Source organism: Phocoena sinus, chromosome 16 (genome assembly GCF_008692025.1).
Source record: "Phocoena sinus isolate mPhoSin1 chromosome 16, mPhoSin1.pri, whole genome shotgun sequence".
Taxonomy (NCBI): domain Eukaryota; kingdom Metazoa; phylum Chordata; class Mammalia; order Artiodactyla; family Phocoenidae; genus Phocoena; species Phocoena sinus.
This window is the reverse complement of record NC_045778.1, coordinates 75967068-75982998: the sequence shown is the minus strand read 5'-3', so window position 1 is coordinate 75982998 and position 15931 is coordinate 75967068. Positions and strand designations below refer to the sequence as shown.

The window sequence follows — 15931 nt, the reverse complement described above, 5'->3', positions numbered from 1 at the left end:
TGCCCCTGGTGGAAGACGACAGCTCTTTTGATCTCTGGTATAACTGGACACTTTCCCATCCAAACCCTGACAGCAGCATTGATTTCTGAAATAGATGGTTTGCCTTCATTTCCAGAACCATGATTAGAGACCCCCTCTGAAGTCTTTGTGAAACAGCTTACAAATAAAAGTGCTTTCTTTCGAATGGTGGCACATTCCGCCATCCAAAGATTCACTGTGGCTCCCAAATGCTGCTCGCCAGCCTGTCCTACCTCCCCTGCCCTCGCTCTCCGCTCCAGACAAACCCTCTTCGCGATCTCGTGAATCGGGGAGCCGATCCTTCCCCTCGTCCTCGCACGCTCGCTCCAACTCCTGGCCTCCCGTACGACAGCGCCTCCTCCAAAAGGCCTCGCAGGGGCACTCCAGCTAAAAGTGCTCCTGCCAAGGCTCACAGCTGGAGCGGGCGGCCAATGCACAGCAGTTAACAATGACGTCAGGTGACCTGCTTGTGGGCAGGGCTTCGACTGAATGAAGTCTTGGCTCCCAGGCTCCTGTCCTCAGAGGTACCTCCAGGAAGTCAAGGGCGGAATGCTAGATGGGGGGAGAAGGGCGGCAAAAGTGAAACCTTTCGTTGAGGAAAGACTGGGTGGCTGTGTATCTCCAGCATCTCTGGTTTCTTCCTTCCTTCATTTATTCATTCAACATCCCCCCACGCATCTGCCAGGTGCCTCCTATGTGCCAGGCAGACACACACACACACACACACACACACACACACACACACACACAAACAGTGCCAGATGCACCGGAGAGCTCAGTAAATATTTGCAGAAAGAAAGAAGGACAGAGGAGAACAGCTCTGCACCCTCTGTCTCTCCCTCCTTTCTGGGCCACCACGCTCATCCTTCCGTGGCTGTCCCCTCGCTGGCTTCTCCTGGGAGCCCGCTGTGGGCCTGACAGCCAGTGGAAGAGGACCTGTTTCCCTCCACACACACGGTGACTATTAGTGACCTGAAACTTACTCAGTGACTCCACCTCACTGGCAATAAATTCGGTGCTTGAATGCTGCCAGTTACTCAGGACCCCGTGCAGCTCGACTACAAACAGTAACAGCTAGCTTGTTTTTGACAAAAACACACAACGTGCTTTTTTTATAGTCATCACCTCACACCCAAACTACTGATTGCACTAGCCCGAACTCCGTGCCCTGGCGTGTTTGGCATTCTACTGCTAGCTTTGTCCTACCCAGGTTTTTTTGGTTATTGTTTGGTTTTTTTGTTTTGAGCTGCCCTGGCTCAAGAACATCTGAGAACACTTTGGCCCTGGGGCTCTGCACCACCAGCCTGGGTCACCCCTGATGCCCCCCATCCCAAGCATCCCCAGCCACACCAATCTATTCACCAAGCAACACCTGGCTCAGCCTGACCCCCGCACTCCACGTGGGATGCACTTCGGGCCCTCCCCAAACTTCCTTTACCCAGCCTGACCTCCCTTCCCCAGGCTTGGGATTAAACACTGGGTTGCTTCTGAGTAAGGCAGGTTCAAATTCCAGCTGAGTGACCTTGGGCAAGCAGTTCAACCTCAGTTCCCCCACCTGTAAAATGGGAATGACAGCAAAGGCTCCCTCCTCTCGAGGCTGTGAAGGCCGAGTGCAGTCACACGTGTAACACACCAGGCACACGGACTGGGGCACAGAGTGGGCACTCAATACGCACGCGTTGTCATGCCCATACCTCAGACTCTGCAGGTTCACTTCTCTCGGGAATATCGCTCCTCCACCCTCTAATTAGGCTGTTTCCTGAGCGCGGAGGCTGGCTCCCAGCTCCCATGCTGGCAGAACACACAATCTCCGTTTCACCTACACTGCTCTGGCACCTTCCTCTCTGTGTCGGCCAACCTGTGGAGGCCCTAGTGCTGGACGGTTTTCCTACAAAGAAAACCTAGAGCAGCCCCTTGCGCTGGGCTCCCCTCTTTCCCTTTCCACGCACTGCCCGCGGTGAAGAGGCACCGTGTGGCTGCAACCAGTGCACTGCCGAGCAGGGCTGGCCCGTCCCCACACCGCTGGATTGGCCGCAGCTGAACTCCGTATTGTTTTTCCACATGGTCTCTCTGACTGGCGACGAGAAGCATCCCTCTGGAAGGTCCCGCGAGAGAGTTAGACGATTGCTCCACCCTTTGCCCCATCACCATCACTTCCCCTGCCAGGACTGGGTCTTGCTGATAGAGAAAAGATGCTTAAGGAGGGAGAGGGTACCCTTCTCCCTCATCCCTAACCCTCTCCCCTCACCCCTGCGTCTGCATATTTTGTGATCCAAAACTACATTCAGCTTGTTCAAAAAGAACCACTTTCATTTTTGTAGGGTTGGCTCAAAACACGGGAAACAAGGCGGCAGCAACGCCGCTGCACCGCCTAAACTGGTGCCTGGCCAGGGCGGCGAGTGGAGGGGGGGAGCGGGGAGGTCACCCGGGGAAACTGGGGAGCCTGACGGGCAACACCGTCCCTTTCAAATAAAAAGGCAATGTTTTCAACGACAGTATCCGAAATAAAAATGAATGCATGGTTAATTTTAAAGGGCGGGGGGGGGGGGCAGATGCAGAGAAAGAAGGGAAAGCTACGGAAATTAGACCCGGTCCCAAAGCCTCAGGCTCACGCAGCACACGGCACTTTTTTCAGCTCCGGACTTCTCAACTCTCTTTATGCCCACATTCCTGTCTTGTTTGTCCCCCAGGCCCTGGCGCGGTGTGGCTCCCCGCGGGGCACCCAGCAGCCGGCCAGCGGGCGGGATGCCCCGTCACCCTGGCTCCGGGCTTCTGGACAGAGCACGTCCAGGACCCGCCGCGCGCGGAACAGACCCTGGGCTAGGCGCAAAGCTCGGTTCCGACAGAGCCCGCGCAACGCTGCCCCCGCCGGGGCGGGTGCCCGCCTCTCCCGGCCAGTGGGCGCCCGGAATACCCCGCCAAGCTTCGCTGCCCCTCTGCCGGCCCGTCCGTCCCGCGGGGGCAGGTCGGGGCCGGGAGGCGGAGAGCGGGGAGCTCCCCGGAGCGCAGGTACCTTGGCCGCAGGCGCCGCGCTGCAGGACGATGACCGGCGGCCGGTGCAGCCTCTCAGAGCGGCGGCTGGCGGCGCGCAGCCGGCACAGGTTGGCGTAGGTAGTGGCGTCGCTGCCGCACACCGGCTCGCTGCTGGTGCACACGCAGAGGCCGGCCTGCGCGCGCCGCCGCACCGTGGCCGAGGCGGGCACGCCGAAGGGCACCACGCACTGCAGCCCTTCGCCGCACGGGCCCTCCTGCAGGCCGCACTCGGCCCCCTCGGGCGCGCCGCACACCTCGCAGCAGCCGCACGCGTCGCGGACGCGGCCGCCCTCGCAGTGTGCCGGCAGCGGAGCGCAGCGCGCGGGGTCGCAGCGCTCGGGACACCCGGCTGCGCCTGGCGCCGCGAGCAGCAGCAGCAGCAGAAGCAGCGGCGGCGGGAGGAACGGGGCGCGCGGGGGCTGCATGGCGGCTCCGACGGCGGCGGCCGGTTGAGCGAGGGCAGGAGTGCGGCGCCGGGGAGAGAGCGGGAGGGACTCAGGGCCAGCGTGCGCGAGCGCGCGCGGCCGCGCGGCCCAGCCCATTGGCCTCGCGGCGGTGACGAGCTGCCTTGGGGACGGGCACTGCGCCCGGGAGGGGGGCCGGCCGGATGGCGGGAGGGCGGGCGGGCTGCTGGACCGGGGACCGCCCGCGGCGGGGGCAGGGCGGGCGCGCCGGGGCACGGCGGAGCTCGTGGGCGCGGGCGGGGCGGCTCGCGGGTGGGCTCGCCGGCTCGCGGGGCCCCGTTTCCCGGTCTCCGCTTCCCATGTATCCGCCTCTTGCGGCTTCCCTCGCCGCGATTCGCGACCTTAAAACTAAAAAGAGGCTCTGCACGGGGGAACCTGCGGTTGGCCGGCGCGTGAGCGCCCGGGAAAGTTCCCGCAAATTGCAGAGTTGGGGACCCGCCCCGGCCGCGGGAGGGGCCGTTGCCCAGACCCCGGGCGGTGGCACCGCCTGCCCCGGTCACGCGCTCTAGAGGAGGAGGACGAGCACCACTCTGGAACTGACCCCTGTGCTCGGCACGCGCGACCGGGACCGTGGACCCTGTGCAGCCCTACGAAGAAGGCGGGGCCCGCGGCGCTGGCAGGAAGCCAGCGCCCAGATCCACGGTTAAGTGAAAAAAGCAAAGAGCATAAGTAATTAGAATATAATCGTTCGAGTCAGATTCTTTTCAAAAGTTGTTATGGGCAGGATGCGTGCTTGTACATGCACAGAACAGCTCCTGAAGGAGAAGCGAGAAGCTGCTAACGCGCGGGGTGGGGGGAGTCTTGGGTGGGAGAGAGGCTTTGGACTGTTTGAATTTTTCACCACATGCGTGATTCTCTCAAAACGTTGTTATTAAATAAAAGAGCTCGCCTTTGATCTTCCACTTGAGAGTCTTCGGTGAGCCATTTGGGACAGACGCCAGTCTAGGCGTCGTCAGGAGGAGCAGGGACGACCCTGAGGTGGGTCCCCGTGCCCTGGCGGTGCCAGGCCGGCAGGTGGGCAGAGCTTGAGCCGGAGGACCCTGTAAGAGGCGGGCTCACGCAGCCCTGGGCCCGGCCAGCCGGGCAGAGGCTCCCAAGGGCGGGTGGGTACGGGCCTGAGATGACCGGCCTTAGCGGGGCTTAGCGACTTTTCACTATTCTTCTGTGTTTGGGTTGTTCCCTTGGGCACGCGGTACTTTTCCAACAAAAATAGTTTAAACGTAAAATCCAAATATGTGTAACCTCCGCTCCAAGCACCTCCCAAAGGTGAGGCATGTTAGCGTCCAGGGTCCAGAGGGGTCCCTGGGACCAAGAGCCCGGAAGCAGGAGGTCCAGGAACCCGGGGCATGACAAAGATGTCTTGGTCTCCAGCCTGTGTCCCTAGACCCCATGGCAGTATTTCCTAAAACCAGAACCTCCTTCTTGTGGGAACGGAGGCCTTCACTCAGAATTCACTCAGCCCTGGATACCAAAGGAACGTGACACCTCTGCTCATTAGAGGCCCTGAGTGCCTGGCTGGCTGTGATTACCCAAAAAGGGGTTGGGCGGGGTGCAGGAGAGGAATAATTAGCAAAGTCCATCAGGAAATGAAGAGACTCTCCCCACTGCAGGCCAGTGAGCACATGAGATAAACAGGGCCTGTGGTAGTGGATAAATTGGTGAAAACTCCTTTTCATCCAATACTTGTATTTTACAGATGAGAAAACTGAAGGCCAGAAAGGGTAAGTGACTCCCCAGGTCACACCACAAGTTAAGAGTGATGGAGCCAGAGCACCTTCTAAACGGTCTGTGCCTGCAAGTTCCCATCCTCCACCCTCCAGCCAAGTGACCAGACTGCAGAGTGAACTAGATGATTCAAAACAAAACATGACCACAACTTATCCGAGCTCCCTTCTTCTCAGAGAATAAGTCCCTGAGGGTCCCACTGGGTCCCCCATCACGCTCGCACCCCGTTCTCCACTCCGTCCCCCTACCACACACACTTTGCTCCCCCAGAGTTGAATAACTTGCATTTTCTGGAACATACCTTCCTGTTGAAGGTTTCTCTGCCTTTGCTCGTGCCCTCCTCTCTACCTGAAGCGCCTCCCCTCCAGTGTGAGTTAGTGTGACCTAGTGAAGCAGGCAGGAGCCATGTCATCTGATGGGCTTGGATTCAAAATCCCACTTCTAGCCCTTAATTCTGTGCTTTCTGTAAATCGCTTAAGGACCTCAGGGACCTTCACCAGGAAAATGGCCGTGACAACGGGTCTCCCTGGGGTAACTAACCTAAGAGCGTTTTTGGCAATGGAACCACTCCTGTGATGGTTCACAACCTAGAAGAGTTGTTTGTGACTGTGATGATCAGCAATGCAAGCCACATAGGCCACAGGGCTGTACTACTAGGGAAGGAAGAAAGCACCTCCCTGCTGTTGGAAGCCATGCTGGTGGTTTCCTCAGGAGGAGTCAACTGAGGGAGGAATGGAAGACGAAGCAGAATTGGAAATGCCCAAGGTTTCAGAAAGACCATGATCGCATCACGATCACCGCCCTGCTCTGAGGATAACGCGGATCGCCAAGGGGACAGCTTGATCCAGGGGCCCCAACAAGTCCACAGACTCTGAGTTAGAAAATTAAAGTCCCACTGAAAGGATTATGGGGGCCCTGAACCGTCCACTTGGGAGGGTGTTGTGTGTGTGCCATGTGTGTCCACGAGAGGGCACGTGTGGAAGAACACAGAATAAATCAGGTGAAACCTGGCCTCAGGGGCCCAGCATTGACCTTCCCTTTGTCCCGGCATCTCCATATCTAGAAATAATGCTTTTGAACTGAAAGGGTTACTCTTTCTCTCTTTTATTTCTTCCTCCTCTGCTGTCACTTATAAAGACAGTTTCTTAAAAGATGCATTTTTTGAATACATCATGAAAAGTCATTTCTCACTCACCAGGTCTTGGCATAGATTCCTAGAGAGGATTTTTCCAGAGAAAAGGGGGCAGTTCTGAAGCCACACAGGCGAGTTCCCTGCCATCCCCTCTGCAGGCCAGATCTGCAGCATGTAAGCTTTCATTTTGAACAAAGTCAAGCCTATTCATGAAGAATGAACAATGAAACACCATGGCTGCCAAAGCCTGGGTTTGGAAATGGGGCTTCTGAAGTGGAACCATGGCTGTGCTTCTCCGAAGGAGAAAGATCTCCCACGGGGTCTCCCAAGTGCATGAAGGACCCAGAGTGGTGAGAGCCCTATTGCCTTTCCTCATCCGCAGGACCAGAAGCTAGGGAGCAGTGGTAGTACTTTTGACTCTTCCTAAAGTCTTGTCAGTCCCCTACCCCCTAACTTCCCGGTCTCTCCGCACTTCATGCCCCATGCTCTCCCCCAAAATGCCCTCAAACCAGGCTGCCCTGTGGCCCCAGGGCGGCAGGTATCCTGAGTTATTCCCCCATAGCGCCCACTCTCACTCTCTCCGTAGTAACAGAACCCTGGCTGGCACAAGCCACCTCTGAGCTGGTTTGCGCTCCCTTCCTTCTGAGTACCAGGCACGCTCCCATCACCTCCCGCCACCCCACCGTCAGAAGGTGGTGACCTCCTGTGACAACAGGCACACCCTGGTCCTGCTTCTCTGAAGACAGTCTCACGTCCGATCGGTTTGGTTTGGTTCAGGAGAAACTTCCTGAGCATCTGCCATGGGGTGGCCATTCTACTGCCCACCGGAGATGTGGTGTTGAATGACGCAGCCCCTGCCCCGCAGGAGCTCAAAGTCTAGAATTTCCTGCCGTGATGGAGAGGCTCTCTCTACTTGTGCTGCCCCAGAAGGTCGCCACCAACTAAACGTGGCTGCTGAGCTTTTGAAATGCGGCAAGTGAGGAACTGAACTTTACTCGTCTTTCATTTTAATTCATCTAAGTGTAAACAGCCACGTGAACGCACTCCGTGAGGCGCAGGAAACTAGTGCCTGTTACTCCGGAGAGAGAGGGACAAGGAAACAAATGCAGGGGGGTTGAAGGACTTCTGTGAGGGGAAAATTGGGGCGTTAGAAAGGTGCTAACAGAGCTGCATCTTGAGGGACGGGGCACAGCAGGAAGCACATCGTCCACGGGGGTGGGAGGGGGCGTGATATTACGAGTGCGCCTAGTTGGGAAAATTCTAGTGTGGCTACAGGCAGGAAAGGGGTCCCCGTGGGCAGGAGAGGCAGCAGGAGTAGGGGGCCAGGTTGAGAAGGGCTCCAGCTGTCCGCCTAAGGAAGTTGGGCTTACACTGATGCTGATAAGTTCCACTAGGCTTTTAAGGAGCTGTGTTTTGGCAAAATCACCCTGCTGCAGTATGGATGCTAGACTGAAAAAAAAAAAGTGGATTCGGTAACAGACATTTAAAACTATAGATACATTATTCGATTTTAGGTGAAGGAGAACTTTGAATCACATTGAAGATGCAGTTAGCATAACCCAATAGGATAAGAAGCCAAGAGATTCCATTAGCTTTGTAACAGTTAATTCATTTCAGCAACGACTTCTTCAGTGCAAACCCCTCCTTCAGAAATAGTGCAAACGGTATGGATGTCTAAAATATTTTGGAGAACTTCTGAAGCGCTTTAGGAATATTAGGATTTCTGATATCAAGTCACAAAACATTCACGGCTGTTAATTAAAGAAGGACCCCCTGGAGAAAACAATCCCAGACCTGGCTATTGCTCTGTTTCCTTTCAAGCCCTCAAGATCTCTAATTCAGACCTTTCATTAATTTAGACTAACCTGTCGCCTAAATCAACTGCAGAAGACCAACGGTCCACGTTTGCACTAATTAGCTCGTTCCAGTATATTTGCTTTAGAAAACTAAAAGTGCAAGGTGTGTGACCAGTTTTTCCCACTCTCAATGACCAAATAGCAGACAGACACAATTTCAAATAGACCCACAGGCAGGCACCAGATTGTAATGAATGACAGCTTGTCGGTTTTCTGTTATTCGGGAGCTGCATGAAAAGCTGGACAAGGTCACATGTAGAGCATGCCGCCTTTTAGGCAAGATTGTTCGCGTTTTTTCTTTTTTTTCTTTTTGAGGAGAGGAAGGGAACAAGCATTTATTGAGCATCGGCAGATTCCCAGCAGTTTGAATATACAAGCTTGACAACAACCCTGTAACGTAGGTATTATTATCACAACCTTGCTTTTGAAATAAGGAAACTGAGACTTGGAAAAATCCAGTAACTTATCGAGGTCGTGAGTGTTAGAGGTGAGATTTGGTACCCAGGTCACTCTGTCTCCTCCCAGTTGTGTGTGATTAACTCTCCTGGCCACATTGGAAAATGCTTCATGGAGGAAGTGACATTTGAAAGTAGGCACAAGAAGTATGTCTAAAGACACAGAACCAAGACAAGGCTGTTTAAAGAGCAATGAGGGGCTTCCCTGGTGGTGCAGTGGTTGAGAGTCCGCCTGCCGATGCAGGGGACACGGGTTCGTGCTCCGGTCGGGGAAGATCCCACGTGCCGCGGAGTGGCTGGGCCCATGAGCCGTGGCCGCTGAGCCTGCATGTCCGGAGCCTGTGCTCCGCAACGGGAGAGGCCACAACAGTGAGAGGCCCGCGTACCGCAAAAAAAAAAAAAAAAAAAAAAAAAAAAAAGAGGAGCAGCGAGGAGCCCATTTTGTCTAGATAGGTAGGAAATAAGCATGGGAAGGGAGCTTGGGGCAAGACTGTGGAAGTTCATATGCCTTACTAAGGAGTTTGGATGAGTCAACACAAACCAGCACCACGTCACAGAAAACAAACCGAAATGCAAACCCTGTTGGTGGTGGTTTGATGATGTCATCTTTAGGTAGAGAAGGGCGCATCCTGCTACCCCCTTGGGTTAGTCACAAAACGAACCCTGGAAAATATCATTCAAAAATCAGTTGGAAAAAGCACTTACTGGGAAAAAAAACCAAAAAAACCTGCCTTCAGAAAAGGGTTTTTTGTTTTTTAAGAAAATATCTTTTAACATTTAAGAGGTTTTTCTAGAATGTGTAGTCTTTTTAAGGATATTTCATATTTTTATGGATATATTTATTTTGGACCTCAGGTACACAGGATTGAGTAAATCATACTTTTTATATTTTTCCATTCAAGGCCCCTCTCTTGTTTTCTGTATTTATTTGTTCTCTTTTACTCCTCACCTATCCACCTCTCCACCTCCATCCCACTCTCAATCATTCTGATGGTTCATTGTGTGTCTGTTCATTTGCACGTATTAGTGCAAACAGGCATTGGTTTGGAGGCATGCATTTTTACTGAGGTGTTATTGACATATAACATTACATTAGTTTCAGGTGTACAACATAATGATTCGGTATTTGTATATGTTATGAACCGATGGCCACAGTAAGTGCAGTTAACATCTGTCCATCCTCATGGATAGTTACAAAAATTTTTTCCTGTGATAAGAACTTTTAAGATTTATTCTCTTAGCAACTTTCAAATATGTAATACAATACTATTAACTGTAGACACCATGCTGTACATTACATCCCCAGGACTTATTTATCTTATAGCTGGAAGTTTGTACGTTTTGACCCCTTTCACCCGTATGTGAACCATATGTGACCCCTTCACCTATATGGGAAAAAGTTCACATATAGAACATGCTGTCTTTTAGGAAAGATTGTTCAACTTTGACTCAAGGAAATTATGAGCCGGAATTTTAAAGGTACTCGTAAAAAGACTTTTTAAAAGGGAGGGGGTGCTTCAACCTTTGAGTTATCTCACCATCTAGTTATATAGACACTAAAGTATCCTCAAAGTGCCGAAGTTCTATAAGCGTTAAAAAGCATTCACTAAGTTTATTTACCAATAGGATCTCTAAGGTGCTTAGAAATCAAAGTTTAAACCAACTTGACCTAGAAGGCCCAGATTCTTCTTCTACAAACTTGAATTGTTTTCTTACATATACCGCCAAGTGTTTTTTCTTTTAGTTTTTTTTTTTAATCCTTAAATCAATGGGAACCATGAGATGTGTAAAGCTGTGAGAATATAAAAGAATTATGCAGCTTTCTCCATGTCTACTCTAAAAACCTGGACCAGAAGTTGCTGACAGCTGAGGTCTCTGCTCCCCTCAGTATAACCCCCCAAGACAAGGTTGCCACCAGCTCAAGGGGCCGCCCAGATGGCCTTCCACGGGCTTTGGGATTCCCGTCACCCAGTCACATTCTCCCACCCACGCCATCTTTCCTGTTTCCTTTGTCTGGCACAGAACATGTTCATTGGAAATATTTGTCAATATTCTTGATTCACCAGCTGTAAAGAACGTGTGCTTTGAGAAACTTGAACCAGAGAAGGGCTGGTCCTGCCTGGACCTCCCTGTGACCATAGCTACTAGGCCAGGGGGTCTCAAACCTGAGCGTGAATCAGAAGCTCCTGGACGGCTGCTAAAGACTCAGGTAGCTAGCTCCACACCCCGGGAGTTTCTATTTTGTAGACCTTAAACAAAGGCAGGGAAGAGCAGAGCAGAGACGGCCACTGCTCCCATTTATTGAGGATGGAGGAACTCAGGCTTCATCTAGGGATGGGGTTTTAATCAGGAATGGAATGTGGTCAGATTTGTGTGTTAGAAGACCACCAGGACCAGGGTGGAAGCGGGCCTGAGGGATAGGGAAGTAGAGGGAGGGTTCTGGCAGGAGAGAAGAGCGTATGGTAAATAGAGTTCAGCTAGGATTTTAGCAGCTGGGCTCACGTTGTACCACAAAGAGTCTGCCGCTCTGCCTGCAGTCACTCTCTCTCCTCCCCTCTCAAATGTCAAGCGCAGACTCGCCAAGGGCGGAAATGAAGGGTACACATCCAACTAAGCAGAACAGACTGGCTGTCCCAGGCCCTCAGGAGGCGGGCCTCTCCCCCCACCCCCTCCTCCGTGGCTACAGCCAGTCCTGGATGGAGAATGCTCCGTGTGCTAGGTGCAGGGGGTGTAACGCTGTCTGCTCACCAGCCGGCTGCCCACCTGGGTCAGCTCTGGGAGAGGTGTCTTTTCCCAAGTCACACAAAGGTGCCCCAGAGGATGGGTACCCTGAAAACTCTTTCCTAAATCATTAATGACCTGAGGGAGGACATTCTCCTCCCTGGCTTTAATGGTCCTCCTCGGTGAGAGGAGGTGACAGAGATCCCTGTTGTCCAATAGAATCACCTGGGGAGCTTTAAAAAAAAAAATACTGGTACCCAGGAATTTGGCAAAAGTTGGATAAATTCAGTAACCGACAGTATTGAGTCTGTGCTGATTTCGATCATTTTACTGTGGTTGCAAAAGGGAAAGTTGTTTTTTGTTTTTGTTTTGTTTTAAGAGAATACACACTGAAATGTTTAGAAGTAAAGAACCTTCATGTCTGCAACTTAGTCTTAAATGTTTCAGAGATAGAGAATGATTAAGCACATGTGGTTAACACTTGGGGAATCTGGGCTAAGGGTAAATAAGAGTTTTGTCCTATTTTTGCAATTTTTTTCTAAACCTAAAATTATTTCCAAAAAAAACAATTTTTAAGGAAAAACAATAAGCACCAGCAAGCCCGTGAAAAATTCTCAACATCGCTAGTCATCAACAAATCAACACCGTAATGAGATGCCACTTCACATTCAGTAGGGTGACTAGAATCAAAAAGCCAGGTGAGGGCTTCCCTGGTGGCACAGTGGTTGAGAGTCCGCCTGCCGATGCAGGGGACACGGGTTTGTGCCCCGGTCCGGGAGGATCCCACATGCCACGGAGCGGCTGGGCCCGTGAGCCATGGCCGCTGAGCCTGGGCATCCAGAGCCTGTGCTCCGCCAACGGGAGAGGCCACAACAGTGAGAGGCCCACGCACCGCAAAAATAAATAAATAAATACATACATACATACAAACCCCTCTAGGGGGTATGGTTGAGCATCCCTGGTGTCTTGTTTTCAGGGCTCTCCAGGGACTGCAATGGGTAGCCGGGCTGAGAACCACAGGCTGTTCCTATGTAGTGATGCTATGTGAACACGTTTAAACCATCCAGTTATTCTATAACCAGGGTAATGTCCTTAGAGATCCAAAATTTGGTGGCACTGGGAATTCCATTTGTCTAATCCACAGCCCTTATTTAGTCAAGCAAACCGTGCTTGGATGGCTCACCCCATGCCAACCCCCCTACAGCTTCAGCAGGCTGGGAGCTGCCTGGACCAGCCACCTGGCCTGCCCATTGAGCGAGACGGTGCCAGCCACAGAGCAGACACAAGTCGCACACTAGCTGAGTTAGCGATGCTCGCTTGCAGCAGAAGCCAGGAATTGCATTGAAGTAATACATTTTCATCTTGATTTTCATTTACTTTCTTCCCTTCAGCTTGGTTCCGTTTTTGATATGACCTCTGCTGTCACTGTCAGTACTCCCGGATGGTGACGGTGGGGCACCAGCAGCACGTTATCCATGATGAGTCACGGCCGAGGTACTTTTCCACTGGGCTCACAGCCACAGCCCTTCTCCATCCTTCCATAGAATCACCGCACACCACGGACACTTGCCTCTCTCTCTCCTGCTGGACTCTACTTCTTAGCTTCTTAGGGACAGTTTCTGGGTGCTCAAGCCTATCTCAGTGCCTAGCACCCAGTTATTAAATTGACTCTCTATTCCTTTAAAAAAAAAAAAAAAAAAGGAAGAACCACCACTTTTAGAAATCAGACTGAAAACTCAGTCTCTTGCATTTACACTAGCCTTCCTGACGTGAAGACCTGTAGCTTGATAGGAGTGGAGGGAGAAAAAACCAGAACCCTCAATTTCAGGAAGACTGAGCCCAACCCCTGTGATCATTCAAAGAGATTTCAGGAAATCCTCCACTAACGGCCCAATTTCCCTGGCTTGAGATTCGAGAGGAAACAGGAGAAAGACCCAGGGGGTTACTTATACACCGAACAAGAAATGCAGGATATAAAACTGTGCATGCTGTTTGCTCCTGATTGTTTAAAAAAATAATCATCAGACTTAAACCTGGAAGGAACAAAACCTGAGTGTTAACAGTGGTTCATTCTGCGGAGAGGGGTGATGGGTGATGGATGATAGTTTCTGCTGCTTTTTATTTTTTGCACTAACCATTAATACTAGGGGAGAGAGTATTAAAATGAAGGAAGGAAAGGTCAAGAAAGCCAAAGCCCTGTTAGGGGGCAACCTCCCCAGTCGTGCTCTCCTTAAAGCCAAGGCCCCCTCGCCTAGGGCCCCTTAACCCTGGGCTGTGCTCCTTCCTGGGGTCACTCCTAGTCCCTTAGGCACTTCACACCCACCTCTTCCCTCCTCTGAGCTCAGCATCTGCTCCATCCATGACTGCCTTCTATTCACTGGGCACATGGTAGAGTGTGTACCAAGTGCTTAGCACTGAATGAATACAAAAAGATTACAGATTGTTCCAAATCTATATTTTCTGACATTTTAAAATGAGGATGCTTTTCTATGTTTTTTAATCCACCAAGATATCTATACATCTTTAAAAAACAAAAAACCCTGAAGTCTTTAGATAAGCTCTTTTGGTATCTGGACGTGGCTTATCCACTCCCTTTCTGTTTTCCCTGTTTCACCGTCCCCATCCCTAGGGGCCAGTTCTCTGTGTCCTGGCACAAGGAAATGGCCTTGCAAACTCTATAGAGGTGGCAACTCTCAGGATACCCTTGAAGATGGTGTTTGGGAATCACAACGTAATTTAACAATAATCAGGACAGCTGGGTATTGGCATATGGATGAAAGTATAGATCAATGGAACAGGAAGGAGTCCAAGTCAGACTCATACAGACAAAAGTCACCTGATTTCACAAAGGCATAACTGCAATTAAATAGGGTCTTTTCAATAAATGGTGCTGGATTAATTGGCTATTCATATGGGGGGGGGGAAATGAACATAGGTCCCATACAGACATCAACTGTAATTAATTCAAAGTGGATCATAGACCTAAATTTGAAAAGTAAAAATGAAGAGTCCAGGGACCCTATGGCCTGCAGAGCCTAAAACGTTTACTATCTGGCTCTTTACAGAACAAGCTGCCAACCCCTCATTTAGACAATCAGTAAAAGAATAAATCAGGCCTTAATTTGTAACTTCCAATTTGCCAATTTCTGTGGTGTAAATGCTCCCCCTGTGGGCACGTCACACTGCCAATATAACATCACTGAACACTGAATTGGAAGGAGAGGCGGGGCGCACAGCATCACACAGTCCATCAACCACCCAGGTCCAGTAGACGTAAATAACCCCTAGAGCATGGGTAATAGTTAGATGCAGTAAAACAACTAGGAAGTGATGAGTTTTGAGTTTTTTTATTACCTTTGTTCCTAATGTAATTTATGTAATTGTAAGTTTATGTCTAATTTTCAATAATGGCTGTTTGACAACCAGCTTGCATGATTCCCCAAAATTCAACAGTTGACTCTCCTGAGCCAGCCCTCAGCACCTCACCAACTGAAGTGACCAATGGCCTGGCAGATGTCAGTTTTGTGGCTTGTGTCCACACCGGGTTCCACAGAACTGGGGGGAACACCCTTCTCTGTGCCCACTCTGCCACCTGGTCCTAAAGCAGGGGCACTTCTTATCATCCTATCTCCAAAGGCACGTTACTCACAGCCTTCTCTGTGTTCAGAGCCTCCACCCAGCCATCCTCTCCCTCCACGCACATGGCCTCCTCTCCGCAAATCTCCTTCCCCCAAATGCAAACAGCTACCAGGAAGATCCCCAGTGGGGAGACCCCCCTGCCCACAGAGTCACCTAACACAGCTACTATCACATCTCAGTTGTAACAGGAGCACCTCACAAAACTACAAACGACGTAATTCCAATTTTTAAAAAGTAAGATATTTTGGAACTCCAAGATAAAGATTCAGAGTTTCAAAAATTGAATAGAAAAACATTTCTGTGATATTAAAATATATTGTTAACTACAATTACTCATATTGTATGATTCTGGCAGAGAAATATCCATATTCATGTTATAAGAAGTTCAGAAATGGACTCCACTCTGAGTGATTACTGCCTGAGTGCTATAACCTGAATGTCTGTGTCTCCCCCCAGATTCATATCTTGAAACCTAACCCCCAAGGTGATTGTACTGGGAGGTAGGGCCTTGGCAAGGTGATAAGGCCGTGAGGGCTCCACTCTCACCCCATCAGAGACTCCCGAGAGCTCCCTTGCCCCTCCGCCACGTGAGGACAGAACGAGAAGGCAGCTGCCTAGAACCAGAAAAAGCGTTCTCACTAGACGCCGAACAGCTTGATCCTGGACTTCTCAGCCTCCAGAATGGTGAGAAAGACATTTCTGTTGTTTATAAGCCACTCAGCCTACGGCATTCTGTCGTAGCAGCCCAAGCTAAGACACTCATAAGAGTCTTATTTCAAGTCAGTCGGAAGAAATAAATTTTTAATACTAACAGCTTAGAGAAAACTGGACAGACTCCTGTGCTAGTGTTAAGGACGTTGATCCCATCTTACTCAGTGTCCCTTGTAA

The 15931-nt window shown here is 51.0% G+C and overlaps 1 protein-coding gene across 3 annotated transcripts in view; it reads right to left on the bottom strand.

The window, feature by feature from the left end:
* HTRA1 (HtrA serine peptidase 1) overlaps positions 1–3553 on the bottom strand; it is a 56325-nt gene extending 52772 nt beyond the window's left edge. The window contains exon 1 of one of the 3 annotated variants that reach the window (XM_032607423.1): positions 3032–3553. In XM_032607423.1, the coding sequence (XP_032463314.1) occupies positions 3032–3476 (445 nt within the window). In that variant the 5' untranslated portion in view covers positions 3477–3553. The remainder of the gene's footprint in view (positions 1–3031) is intronic. The other 2 variants (XM_032607425.1, XM_032607424.1) reach the window with 2 other exon arrangements.
* Between the last annotated feature and the right edge of the window lie 12378 nt (positions 3554–15931).